The sequence below is a fragment of the Sinohyriopsis cumingii genome, chromosome 15 (assembly GCF_028554795.1).
Source record: "Sinohyriopsis cumingii isolate HCF-2022 chromosome 15, ASM2855479v2, whole genome shotgun sequence".
NCBI classification, from domain to species: Eukaryota; Metazoa; Mollusca; class Bivalvia; order Unionida; family Unionidae; genus Sinohyriopsis; species Sinohyriopsis cumingii.
The window spans coordinates 36,875,958-36,891,296 of NC_142975.1; the positions used below are offsets into that span (position 1 = coordinate 36,875,958).

Sequence of the window (15,339 nt, forward strand, 5' to 3'; positions counted from 1 at the left end):
GGCTGCCCTGGTAGCTATAGTGGATCTCAGATTGGCATCATTTTTATTTTGGAGCAGCTAGGCAACATAAGAAGTCTTTTAGCGATAATCCTATTATGATATGACCATCCGTTCTGGAGAATCAGTGATAACAAGATTTTCAAGATGTCTGCCATGGAATCCAAAATGGATATCTAAGCAGCACCATTTTCATTTAGAACCAACCAGACTATGGGATGAATGTATGTCAAGTTTTCATGGCAATCCAGCACCTAGCTTATGAGCAGTAGCAACAACAACCTTGTTCTGAGGACAGATGGACCACAGGCAACTGACCTCCCATTAGTTCTTTTGGCCCATGACCAGTATGCCAATCAAGCAATAAAATTATCCATGACTGATAACCTTAACCTTGGCATTCTTCCTAACATAATACTGAGATATTATCAAAACTATCATTTCAATAGGGCAATATACAAAGAGCTTTATGATTAACATCACTATTCAAAATCAAATTGTGACAGGAAGACCCACAAAATCAGATCACAGCATTTTCTGAATTTGTGCTTTATTGTGAGGGAAAGCAGTTTTAATCTACAACTCATTTTTCTTTCTTTTTAAAAACTGTCTACCACTGGCAATCATAAATAGATAATTAAACAGATAATAACAACCTACATTAAAACTGGACATTTTTGGAACAAACATCTGTGTTAAGACTACATTTAAACAGGACACTTTTGGGACAAACATTTTTTGTGTAAAGACTACACTTAACAGGACTCTTTAGGGACAAACATTTGTGTTAAGACTACATTTAAACAGGACACTTTAGGGACAAACATTTGTGTTATGACTAATTTTTAGATTGGATAGATTATTGGAGTAAATACAAAAGAAGTGACACTCACTGAATATCACATAATTTTATATATACTCTCATGGGGAGGCTTTGTAAGAGTTCGCGAAGTTATGGTAATGTACTTTCTAAACTAAATATAGAAACATGTGCAGCTGGTCTCCATAATAACAGTCAGAATATTTTATAATAAACAGCCTTCAATAACTCATCAATCTTGTGACACAAAAACATTATACATAAATGTCATCCAATACCTTGAGGCTGTTTTCAAAATTGGCTCAGGGCAACTAATTACCAAGGCATTATTCTTATATATGCACTAAACCACAATTAAAGCTCATGTACTTGTTTGGCTGTGTAATACTGGATTGCTTGTAATTTAACAACACATGATAGATGAATTGTATCAAGGCAAGTGGAATAATGTACTTTGAGAAGGGGCTCTCTGCATGCATGCGGCTGCAAACCTATTTTTTTTGTCTGAGCATGATTTGAACCAACATCCTCCTGGTTGACAAGACTGCCAATCACTGAGCCACTAGGTCTCCTTTGATCATAAAGTAACACTAATAAAAGCTATTTTCGTGGCACTATAAGATAGAAGGATTCAGGTGTTCCTAAACGCTTTGACTTTGCAAGACTCATTTGACAGCTCATGAACTTCTGATATTATGTTTTTGTTTGCAGTATTTCCTTTGATAATTAAGCTGTAATGGAGAGTGTGTATGTGTGTAATTTGGATTTTTAACATAGCTTTAAAAAAAATCAGTCATATTGCTACAATGTCTGCAGTGTGGCAGTTTACAGTGATGCCTAGCAATGGGGCCTCATGTTGCAGACATGTAGCATGATGTCCCACCCAGTCACATTATCCTGACACCAGGCCAACTAGTCCTAACACTAACCTCTTAATGCTGAGCACCAAACAAGGCAGCTGTTAGTACCATTTTTATATGTCTTGTAATTGAGAGGAAAATGAACAAGACTGAGCTTTAGTCATTGTCTTTACTAAGATGTTTATCAAGTGGTAAAATATCTGAAACAGACCACAGAAAAGAACAATTTTCAAACATAAAATGTTTTTAATATAAATAACAGATGACAGAATGATCAAAATAAACTTTTAATTCTACTGGCAGTTGGTTATCTGTTTAAAATGGGCTGAAATTTCTTTTGAAATGCAAATTTTAGGGTGGTAAGAGTTGTACTATTATAAGCAGCTGTTTTTGTCATGCTTTAATTACTGTGATTTTTTAAATAAAGTTTTTATATTTAGCCACAAATTTTTATAAAACAATGTTTTGTACACAATCCAGGTAAGTACAATTGATATGGACAGAGAAGAGTTACCATCAAATACCGGTTAAATGAGGCTTTCACAAAAGTAAATCGTGTTTCGCCATCATATTGTAATTCTTTTCAATACAATGTGTGAAAGCAATTGGTCCATCACTACATTTAGAAAATGCAACAGTACTGCCAAGAATCCAGAGCACCACTTCGTTAGAACTGGAACAAAACTTTAGAAGATTTGTAACCATGATGTAATCAAAATTACAGAAAGTCAATAAAATTTTAACCAAGAGCTTCAGCTTGAGCTGGAGTACGTCAAAAATGTTTTGGACCAACAGCTTCAGATTGACAGTGTTCCTGCAGATTTCATAAATACAAATTCCAAGACTGTTCCAAAACTTAGCCATTCACATAATTCTAAGGACCAAAATATCTTGTATTATCTACTGTAATTGTGTCATGTTCAAAATAAGTCTTGAATTGGTGCTTAGCACTAAATGAAATTAGAAGTTATCAATTTTCTGAACTCCATGAATTCCATGACTTTTCCAAAACTTTGCTAGGTGTGGTGGAAATGCCATGACTTTTCAAGGTCCTTGAAATTTATTTTATAAATTCCAAACCTTTTCCATGATTCCAGGATCAGTGGGAACCCTCTCTTGATATGGAGTAGCCAAATTGTTTTGAGCAGAGAGCTTCTGCTTATCTAGAGTATATGAAAACAAACTTAGAATACTGATACCATATTTACTGTTTTCTTTTCTCTGTTTGCATAGACAGGGTTCATACAAGAACTGAAATTTAACGACTTCTGCATGACTTTTCAATGACCAGTGTTCAGTTTTCAATGACTTCTCATGGTATCAAGTTTAATTTAAATACAAGAAACATGCAAAAACAATACATAAATAGATGTACATGTAATAAAATATAAAGGGAAATGATATTTATTTTAAAGAAGTCATTGTAACTGGACCCAGATGTTATCGATTGCTCTTTGCCTTCTATACTTTCGTATGCAGCTGCAACTCCAATGCTTTCACTTCAGAGTTACTGCCTGGATTTTACCTCCCACTTGTTATGAAAATAAGGGCAGATGAACAAAAAGAAGAGAGGAGAAAACTGCCTTAGTTCACTATTTCCCTATCACTTCAAAATCCGTTTATCACTCTGCTGAAGTCCTAATAAAATCAAAATCTTTAAAAGCTGTTGTCTCTGTCAATTTTTCTGAGCTTAATCTGTTCCTCACACATATTTTAAAATTGTTCTCTGCTGAAATGCCCCTGCTGATGTGACATATATACACATCTGACTGCCAGCTGAAACAAGTTTGGAAACGGTTCCTTATTATTATTATGTACAACATTTCACAGCTCACAGTAATGTCTTTTGAATACTTTATTCTAAATTAAGTCTTTTTCACTAACATAAGCCCCTCCGTTTAACATTTCCTATCTTGAATTAGTGCTTTACTGACTAATGTGCTAGATATTCTAACTGTTCCATAATGTTGTATTAGGATTTTTATGTTCATTAATGCCTTAATGCCAGACAGGTATTTTGATCAAATAAATATACTTACTTCCTAATTTTGTTTTTAGATATTTATTAAATTAACCTCAACCCTTACATGGCTATATGTAGCTGTGCTCAAGGTACATGTATTTTAAACAATGCATTTGGAAGAACAATTAACTTTATTTTATTTACCCAGGTCTCATAATTACATTTTTTTTCATCATAAAACTTAAGATATCAAGCTAAAAGCCAATTAAAAATTGAAATCTAAAAATTGCATTTAATCAAAATTTCTGGACTAGTTTTTTCGCCAATAAAATGGAATCAGCAAACATGTTAAAATGTAAACACTTTTTTTTAATGTACCCTTAACTAAATAAATGTGTGATACACCTCTCCCTTGATAACTCACACACATCGGGGTCAAAAAACACAGACTGCACTGTAAGCAATGGTGTGAATTACCGAGGGACCTTACAAAAATCTACTAGACATAGAGAACTGCGGGGTTTGGGATGGGGAAATGGGGCTGTTCAATGACTGAATCCTCATTTTAAAATCTCATCGAGAATAACTGTCAATAAAGCGTCAATTAGGATAAGCTCAAAAACTATTTGTTTTAGTAAAATCTAATTTTAATTATCAACCAATCCTGGCCAGCCAAACCCATATATATCTATTATATATTCTAATGTGTCCTCCAGTGAAGTGCCAATTAAATTAAGTGAAGTGAATGCGTGTTAATGATGTCATGTGAAAGGGGTGCTATGCATGATATATGATTTCATGTGGATTATGATAATAGTGGAATTGGTAGCACAACAGAAAATAAAAACATACTTCAAATCGTACACTGTGACACAACGTAAACTAACTCACATAAAGTAAAATTTCCAATCATATCTTTATTTCTTTAACCAAACCTCTAAATCTCACATGCTTTCAATGACCTAGGTGAAATATAAATGACTGTCAAGGCCTTGAATTAAGGTGTTCATTTCTCAATGGCTTTCAATGGCCTTTAATGACCATGCAAACTGAGGGAACAAATTTTTCTTCCAAAGTAAATTTGTTATGCCTTTATAGATAACTTTAATTATCCAAAGTTCAAACAAGAGGAATTGACAAGAACCATGTTCAGAAAGTGGAAGGATAATATGGAGTCCAATTTTTTAAACCTGGAAGAACTGTATATAGGATTGATGACACTAATACCCACCAAGGTATACCCAATTTTGGTGCCTAGTTATAAAAGGCAGTAGAAACATTTAATTCTGATTGGTTATGCTAAATAAGGGGCATGTTTCCCACATGAAATTTCTTGGTTTTAATATGAACCATCACAAAATTTAGTCAGTCTACATTTTCCCGCAAGAGGAAAATATATAGGAGACTGTTGAGATTGAATTTAGAAGAAATTCTCTCATAATAATAATAATGAGGACTTTGTATAGTGCCTAATCTTTAGAAGCTCTAAGTGCTTTACAACATTAGACAACACCTATAAGATAAAAAACATATAATGATATGATTACAAAAACAAACACCATAAAACTGGAAAACATTAAAAAAAAACATGCTGAGAATATTTATAAAACATTTATCATAGGGACCAGATGTCTGGAAAGTCGATGGACACAATTCTGACTGTAGAAGCAAGCAAAGCCTGAAAGCACAAGGTATTTGCGTCAATCTCATGTAATTCATTGATACCAATATAATGATTTGCTTGAATTAATTTGCTTATATTTGCATGAATTTATTTGTTTAAATCCATAGATCAATTTGAGTATAACTGAGTTCATCTATCTGGATTTGTACAAAGATCTTCTTTATATAAGTTTGACGAACTGTTTGTATTTGTTGTCTTGATTATTATAGGAATCGATATTCTAAGAATTTCATGCATTACTTTAGCTGATATGAGTTACAAGAATCCATGTGACTTTTCCGATCTTAGATAATTTCACATATGACTTGAGTGTGTATTGACTGAAATTAATGTTGTCTTTGCCATGAAGTGAGATTTAATGTATGCTAAAGACCTGAATGTGTTTTCACTGAAAATAATGTAGTTAAGCCATCTAATGAATTTCATTCATTCATTTGTGTAACTGAGACGAGAACAAACTGTTATGTCTTGTGCGATGTTAATGTGAGTCAGTGATGAAACAGCCGTTAGGAGGTACATTAATCTATGAATCTAGGTTGTTTGTGGTCTGCCATGTTTGGCTTGACCAGACAGCCTTTGGTATCTGTTTGCATTCCGATAGGATGATATCTGATATAACGAGAGGGGAGTAATGATCTATTCCCAGTAGGATATCTAACTGAAGATTTAGGTTGCTTCTCTGTTTATTTTGAAAGGGGAAATAGCTCCACTGATGTATCCACGTATCTACTTATCCAAGTATCTACATATCCACACACTTATGTATCCACCTACACACAAAAAGTTTGAGTGCTAAAGAGGCGAGACAAAAGAGAGTTTGGAGAAGAAAAAAGTGAAACGAATAAGAACAGCCACAGTGAAGTTGGAGTGAACCGGAAATAAGCAGGTTATGAAGTTGTGCAAGGCAATGACTTCGACTGTTCTCTCGATTCTATGATGAACCAATTCTATCATTTAAAACAGATCAACTATTTATATAAGTATATTTGAGTTTGAAATTCGGTGAATGATTTATTTCTAAAGAAGTGTGTCTTCCTAATGTAATGTATTATCACAGTTGTTTATGTAATTGTGTTTAATTGTTGTATTTCATGTACGGGGGCTTCGTGTCATTCTGTTCAATATATCTGCTCGGATCTCACTTTATATTAATCTTTACTCAACCTCTATTTATTCCATCTATAAGTTTCACACTTTATATTAATCTTTGCTCAATCCAGGCAACAACACAGAGGGCCATCACCCTCTAGATAATGATGACCAAATAAAGCGGACACATTGTAAGAAGGTACAATCCACCAATTAACCCCACCAACACCTACAGCCCCCCCCCCACTTATTCTCTGTTGTGCTACACGAGTTTCCAGAAATTCAAGATGAGACCATTTCTTCCTCTCAACTGTCTGTGTTGAAACCATTTCTTATATTCTTCACTGATAACAAGATTTTCAAATCAGCTGCTGTTGTATAAAAATTTGATGTCAGCTTAATACGTTTTTGTTTAGGACAATGCTGACATCAGTTGAAGTCTTTGGTGCAATGCTGACATCAGTTAAGTCTTTGGTGAAAATCCCATCAGTCAGTGGAAGCAGTGACAAACAGACTTTAGAGATAGTTGTCATGGCAACTAAATTGGGTGCATGACTAGCACCATTTTACGACCAACTACGTATCATACAAAGTCTGTTTGACAAAAAAAAAACAATTTGATATGCAGCCCAGTTTGGTAAATGCATCTTAAAATTACATCCTTTATGTGCTCTCCAAGGCCAAAGGTAATACAATCATAAACTAACACTTCCAGGGAGCAATTCCTAACAATGACTATTGTACCAAGTTCAAGTTTCTGCGATAGTAGTCTCTGACATGAAATATGTAATTAAAGAATTTCAGAAAGATATATTTTGCTGGTGAATACTGAAAGGCAAATTTTATACTGTAGAATATTCACCATGGTAAGACGTTGATATATTACAGAATACATAAATATACCTTTGAGGACTGAAAATTCAATACATGGAAAGTGTTTTGTAAAAGAGCAGGGCTACTCATTGAATCTGACAAGATATATTCGCCCAAGCATGCACAGTCATAGCAGATACATTTTAATTAAGATGAAAACTAAGACATTTATTGGTTTACTGTACAATTATTGAATTGCAGAGACTTAAAATGTTTATGTTACTTTTTATGCATAACTTGAAATGTAATTATCTGAGAGGCTCACAAGTCAATTTTGGCTTCACAGAAAATCATGACACTTTACTGAAAACATAAAATGCTAAAGTTATTTATGTCTTCCTGATGATACCTTACAAAACAGCTCCATTGAAATGTTATTCTTTTGCAAATAATAAGCAAAAGAATACTGAATTACTTATGCTTTATCTCATATCTTAGAAATGAATGTTAAATTGCTGTGTTGGACACAGACAAAAAAACAATTAGATTCAAGATGAGAAACGAAGATATACATGCCAACCCTTGGTGAGGAAAAAGTGTAATCCAAGTGGACAAAAAGAGTAATCTGAGCAGAAAAAGAGTAATCCACATATAACATTATAAAAATTCAATGAGCATATGTACAAAATGATTTATTTATCCCTCTGGAATTTTAACAACAAATATCAATTACTGCTTCAAGTTTTCATATATAACACTTTCAGCTTTAAAAAGCAACAGACTCTCATACTGCATTTCAAAACACTTTGAACAAGCTGAGACTATAAATGTTTTGCACACCAGCAGAGCACTAAGTGCTGGGTTATTACAGAGCCTGGATCTAAATTCAGTTTTACTTTTGTTAACAATGCTGAACAATCTCTCACAGTCAGCATTAAAGAACCAATATTCCTTTCATAACCTGACAAAGAAGAGGAAATTTATATCTTCCAGGTATTGGGTCTTTCAGCTGGCAAATAAAATGAAAAAAAATCAAATCTGTCCTCATGAAGTACATTGTCAGGTAGAGTGCTAACTTGATACTTCAAGAGTTCTCCTTCTAATTTATCAGCAGCCTTTCCTGCAGCATGGTGCATCATATGACAGCGATAACCTGATATGTACAATGATGGAGACATTTTTCAAAATAGAGAATGCATCTCCTTTATGAATTCCAGTCATTACTGATGCAGCATCAGCTGAAAACCCCATACAGTTCTGCCAACTTATATTTATTCAAAGCATTATCAAGCAAATAAAAAATTTTCTCCAGTGGAATCTACTTTAATTCTGGTAATGAAAGAAGAGCACTCTGACTTTGCCCTTTTCATTGTCAAAGTTTCTTACACAGACTGGGTATAACATTTTGTCATCATAATCACTACTCCTGTCTGTTGCAATACTAAACGGTCCAATTTTCATGGCTTCTGCAATTTTAAGTGAAGTATCTTCTGCAAAACACCTAAGAATATTAGATGATGTGTTCTTGCACATGCATATTTTCTCAACTTTGGAATCAGGAAACATCAGTTTTATCAAAGGACCAATGTAGTCTTCTACTGCTAGGTGTAATCCATGTTCTTTTAAGAATTCGGTAAATAACGCCTCTGCATTTATAAAATTTGTGTACACAATTTAGTTATGCTGTAAAAAAAGAAGTTCCCTTAGTAATGGAGTAAGTAAAACAAGCTATTTCAAGGTTTCTTTGTTTTACCACCATGACCAATATTAAAGTCCTTTCCAAACAGCCTGCAAGGGTGTCAAGCTGTCGTAGAATGGAACGCTATAAAAAGTACTTCATGTATTCATCTCTGAATCAATTTTTCATCTTTTCTAATCCATCTGTGAAATTATTTGAAAAACACTTTTGCTCTAACACAGGCATCAACTAGAATAAATCTGACTTGACTTTTAGTGCCAAATATCTACAGACTGGTTCTGTACCAGTTATCAATTTGAACGAAGAATCTGCAAGCAAGGATTACAAGTCAGAAAACCAGTCTGTTCTCTCCTAACTAAGCCATACAGCTGCTATAAATAGAAACTGAGATCAAAAGTTTGAAAGTAGAACCAGCCTACTTCTTGGAAATAGGGCATTTGCTATAAATAGAACATAATACTGTTAGGAAAGTGCATGTAAGTCTACGGACACGCGTACTCATATGTAGTAGTTACACAGAAGCCATTTTTTCTAGAACACGGTCTGTGGGAATAATGGGATGTTAATAAAAATGAGAAAACAAATTAATTTTTTGGGGAGGGGGATATACCAAAAACGCGTAATCTGAATACATTTACATGTAACGTATAATTTAGTGTAAAAAAAAGCGTAATAATTACGCCAAAAGCATAATGGTTTGGCAGCTATGTATTTCTGCCCACTTTTCTGGTGGTCCAATCAACTGGAAATCGACTAATGTGCAGAGATTGCTCAGACTGTCAGGCTAATGATTAAAGAGGAATTGTAATTAAATTGTTAACACTGACAATCAAGTCTTCAAATCTCTGCAAAAGAAAGCGCAAAAGAGAGATAACTAAAGTTTTCTTCCTGTTCTACACTGGCCGGCTTATTTTAAGATGTTTCTATTTTTACATTTTACATGTACGTAGTCCCAGGACATTTAGTCTAGTGCATAACGGAGTGCTTTTGACAGTTATTTAATGCAATTAATGATGGTCAATTGTACCATAAATGTGAAGACTGGCCAGTATCATATGATGACAGCAGGTTCAACAACAATGGTGGTCACAGCAGTGGGGCAAGATGACTGAGAAAAAATCTAAAAGTTCTCCTTTCCAAAAGATGTAGATGAAGAAATACATTTCAACTGAACAGCCAATGCATGATAACACAATAACATAGACGAAGGCAGTCAACAAACACATATATCATGAAAAACAGCACACAAATTTTAAGTAGCTGTGTCAAGTCTGGTTAGGAATTTTTTTTAAAAATCAAAACCAAAACAAACATTCTTCTGTAAATAATCTTTATATTATTTATAACATTTCTTTTACTAATATGTCAAAAGAGAATATCAAGATCTGAAATATTACTGAAGGAATTATTGTGATTTCCTTTTAAAACCATTTTTGTTCTATTATTTCAAGATTTATCATCAAAAGAACAATATCCACGGAAGATAACCACTATCACGCATAACCTTTATTTAAATATGAGTTGTCTCGTTTGATGTAAAAACCTGTCCTGAATGGTCAGTGCATGTATACTTTGTTAGTAAATATAGTAAGGCCGAGAAATTAATTCCTTTTAACAGTAATAGAAGCTATACTGGTAAATGTGAATGTACACAATACCATAAGGCATGGAGAGATTGAAAATATGGGATGAAAATTGTCTATGATGATATTATTACCAAAGCTGACAGAAAACTGATACCTGCATCTCAATTCACAGGCTCCAGCTCCACAAAAAAACTCCAGACAAAAGCTCAACATTGTCAATGACAATGATAATGCCATGGCCACCAGAAAAGTTGCTGTAGTTGTTAAATGGTTTTTAATTTCATTTTGAGCACATTATTGGCAATATCATAACAAGGTAATTCAAGTCAAGTGCCTTATCCCAAGGACAGCCAGTGGCAGCCAACTTATGCTGACTTAGGCAGGTATGGGGCCATGACCATTGGATTACCACTTTGATGAGCTGTCAACTGTATTATCACGGCTCCCTACTAGAAAAATAATTATAATAGAAACAGCAAAGACTTGCCTTTTTTATCAATGGAGAAAGGAACATCAGGTGTAACTATCTCGTAACTGCATACACCCCTGGATTTGGTCCCTTGAGAAGATGCACAGTGACTATCCTCATAAGCTTGTACCTGAAGGAGGGGGTCATACAACTGACCCTCTTCCATTTCCACAAAATATGTATTCTCATCAAATTTGGCACTGAAGTTGCTGGATTTTTCCACCTCAATGTGTACAATAGCCCTGTCAAAAAAAAGTTTTGAACTTCTGATGAAACACTGATAATAACATCATCCCTTCTGGGCACAATCCCATCTCAGGCAATTTTTAACATTTTACTGTGCAAGAAAAACTGTGTAATTATATATACTCAAAATGGTATAATGGTAAGAAAATTTAGAAACAAAGTCAGTCTGGCAGCTGAAGACACTTTCAACATTTTGCTGGTCAAGCAAAACTGTAATACCTACCCAAAACTCTATACCAACTATGAAGAAAGCTTTTAAATTTTGTGAAATTTCAGAAAATTTTAAGTTTTTGGAAAAATGAACATCTGTTTATTATTGCAGACTAGAATATGCTACAACAGTGTTGCACCTACAATCTCAAGGCATGGTTCACAACATTTTATGAAAAGAGTGGGTAAGGACTTTGTACAATTTGGATTTGGATTTTTGTAATATGTAGCTTTCACAATTTTTCAGTCATATCATTACGATGTCTGCAGTTAGGCAGTTTATAGTGATGTCTAGCACTGGGGCATCATGCCACAGACATGTAGCATGATGTCCCACCCAGTCACATTATCCTGAGACTGGGCTGACCAGTCCTAACACTAACCTCTTTATGATGAAAGCCAAGCAAGGCAACTATAAGTACCATTTTTTATAAATCTTTTGTATGACTGCTGGGGATCGAACCCATGACCTACTGCATCCAAGGCGGATGCTCTAACCCAGGGGTGGGCAAACTATGGCACACAGGCCGCATGTGGCCTGCCAAGGGCTTTCATGCGGCCTAGGAACAAGTCATCATTCACACTGACTCTGTTTATGTTACTCTGTTTATCAAATAAATGTGCTTCTTTTGAAGTTTAAATTTTCAAATATTAACAACATATTAACAACTAAAAATTAATTATGATGTTATTTAGAAAAACCTTTTGTTTTTGCTATTTCAAATATTATTTTACTTAATGAACTATGCGGCCTGCGACAAGGTGTAAATTTGTGTATGCGGCACTTGCACTGGAAAGTTTGCCCACCTCTGCTCTAACCACTAGGCCACTGGAGCAGTTGACTTTGTACAAAAAGTGTATTGAATGTAAGAACAAAACGATGTTACAACTATTCCATTCTGCACTTCCATACTGAAAGTGTCCATGGATTCTTTTGAGGTGTACCAACTGGTATACTGACTTCTGTTTCCTGGTTTCTTTGAGTTCTTTGTGATGAACAAAAAAAATCTGTTAGTAAATGTCACAATAAATCTAATATTACTAATGAGAAAGAAAGAAAAAAAGGACTTTTTTTGAATTTGCCTTAAGGTAAGCACTTGTTCCAGCCTTACTAAAGTTTAATAAAACATAAGCATATTTCCAATTTGTCAGGATTGGTACAAACCATGCATGGGTAGGGGACACTGTGTTTCTCACCCTCACAATTTGGGGGTCACAACATTTTATAGGGACAAAAGAAAATTGGACCCCATAATGAATGAATAGTGTGAAAGAAAACAATTGCTTTGCCCATTTTTCCACCTTAAATTTGTTATCTGCAGTTTACTATCTTTGACATTTACATTATTCAGATCTTGGAACGCTTAATTACGCGCATTTGGACGCCAATTTTTGATCTGAGACGCAGAAAATCACTGAGGCGGGAGTCCTCCATATGCATGTAATAAGTGTGCAGTGAAATTCAAAGACTTGTCAGTCCTGCTTCAGCCACCTGCTTTGTGGGAAAATGCGTTGATCAATTAGCTGTGCTGATATTTACAATGACAGAATTCAGTGACTGAAAGACCCCTTGATGCACATACCATTACAGTATAAGAGTACTTCAAAAAGAACATGATGCAATAGCTGGGTGGCAAGTTCAAAGGCTTTGACTGGCGGCTGGATGCGAAAATGTACTGATATTTACAGTGATTGAATTCAGAGTCAGAAAGACCCAGAAATGTACATGTGGTCATTTATAATTTTCATTTACAATGTGCTATAATGTTCATCCCATGTCAGATTTTTAGACAATGAAGAGGTCTTGATGATAGATCTGCTGTAAGCCATGTGTATAAATAAGCAAATACAACTAGAAAACATGGTAAATACTTCTAGCAAGCATTACTTGACATCTTTGTTGATTCCTACCTATTTGACTCGAGTGAAGGTCCTCCGCAATCATAGGCTACAATATTAAATTTATAGTTCCGCCTCTTGTCATAATTTAAACATCGCCCCTCCTTTACTTTAATGTCCACAGAACCCAACAGCCGATTTTTCAGCTCCATGATGAAGGGAACGTTGTGCTTACTGGAGGTAATTTTGTAGCCGCAAATAAACTCTGAAAATAAATAAATATGTACAGTAGGCTAATCCAACATCTAATTACCAATAACCAACAGAACAGCTAAAGAAACCTAAGACCTCGTGTAAGGAAAGTAGTTTCATAAAATTAGACCATATGGCATTCAACATTAACTCTTTACCTTCTGCAAGTACTTGCTGTCCTGCCTACTAAGCCTGATAAGCAGCCTGCCTTCTAGCAGCTGTTTGTTGTCAGAACCCCAGAGCATCATAATGGCTACCTGTGTGAGAGCTTCTTGAGTTATTTACATGCTGTCTACATTTTCTGTATCAATTTTGTCCCATGCAAACTATGTAATATAAAAACTTTTTTTAAACACTTAATATTTTTTTGTGCCACTCATTTCCACCAACAAGTACATATAATCCACAGGAATCAATGTTTATATTCACATATTTATAATAAAAAAATATATCTCAATATATCTGTGTTTAAAATGTATATTAGATTACTTTTCTCACCACTATTTTGCACACCAATGTGTCCACTATTTTACTGCAGATTTGGTAATTATTTATGATACTGCCTGAAGCACGTAAAAAGAAATCTATCCCATTTGCATTTTCTTCTAAAATAAATGATGGCCCAGAAACTGCCGTAAAGTCGTCCACATTTACCGGTCTCACATGTTCCAACCAGATTTGATTCTCACGTTTCATCCTCTGATTCAGCTCAATCTGAAATGTCAGGTGTCGAAACAGGACTTGTACTAATGTCCAATTCTTCATCTTGCATCTGGTTCAAATCAATATCATCACTTTCAAATCCTTCAAAACTTCTATCAGAATTGTTGTCGGAATACATGAATGTTGACATTTTGTTTTACTGTCACCATTGACCTCGTTTTCAATAGAATTTCCCGCTTATATGCTGTAAAACTACTAACAGAATATGTTCATCATTTTATGTAAGGAATATTTTCATTGGCTAAATATTATAAAAGAGAATGGATGTTTGTAATTCCATCCAATACCAAGCTTTAATATGAAACGTGTATATGCGTATCTGGGGTTTCTCAACCCTTGGCCGGAAATGCATGTATGAGCTAGCCGGGACAGAGAGAGTATTATTAGCAGCTTGTATATGCATCTCTGGGGTTACAAGGCTATTTTTATGGTTGCAAGAATACTTTGTAAAATAAATAGCTTGATTTCACAGATACGGACCATTGTGGGCAAGCGGGTTTCAGAGAATTCTTGAACTGGCATTTAGAGATATCCTCAGGGATGATAAGAAATTTCATTATTACTTCCAATGAAGTCATGACATTAACACTGTACTAACTGAACTATAAAAAATTGAGTTTTGACATAGACGTATCACAAAATAAATGTCGCATGTTTTTAAAGAAAAAAAAGGAATCTTGTTTGGTGTTGTACCTACAGTTAGTCTAGTTCCCAAATTGTGGACTACCGATTTGACAAGATACTATAAACACCACTATGGGAAACAGACTCGTCAAGAAAACAAAAAGCAGTGACGTAATAGACAGATTTTTCGGTACATGTGATGGTCGTTCAAACCAGTTGGAACGATCTTTCATATGTTGAATATTTTGAAGAAAGAAATGTTATTTAAACAGAATAATGAACAACTTCATTAGAAAAAGCGCATTATTAAAAATTATTATCGACGTGATTGTAAAATGAGGATTCAGTCATTAAACAGCCCAGTTCCCTAACACTGATCCCCTCTATGGTTTTCACGATGTCAAAGCGATTTTGTAATCAATTTTTGTAGGTCCCTCGGTAACTCTCGCCTCGCTTAAAGTGCGG

At 34.7% G+C, this 15,339-nt stretch overlaps 1 protein-coding gene across 1 annotated transcript in view; it reads right to left on the reverse strand.

The window, feature by feature from the left end:
- The window catches only part of LOC149781619 (calsyntenin-1-like), a 108,275-nt gene that overhangs the window by 64,663 nt on the left and 28,273 nt on the right, over positions 1–15,339 (reverse strand). Inside the window, exons 3-4 of the mRNA XM_089935664.1 lie at positions 13,348–13,540; positions 10,999–11,222 (exon numbers count right to left, since the gene is read on the reverse strand). Of these exons, the coding sequence (XP_089791790.1) occupies positions 10,999–11,222; positions 13,348–13,540 (417 nt within the window). The remainder of the gene's footprint in view (positions 1–10,998; positions 11,223–13,347; positions 13,541–15,339) is intronic.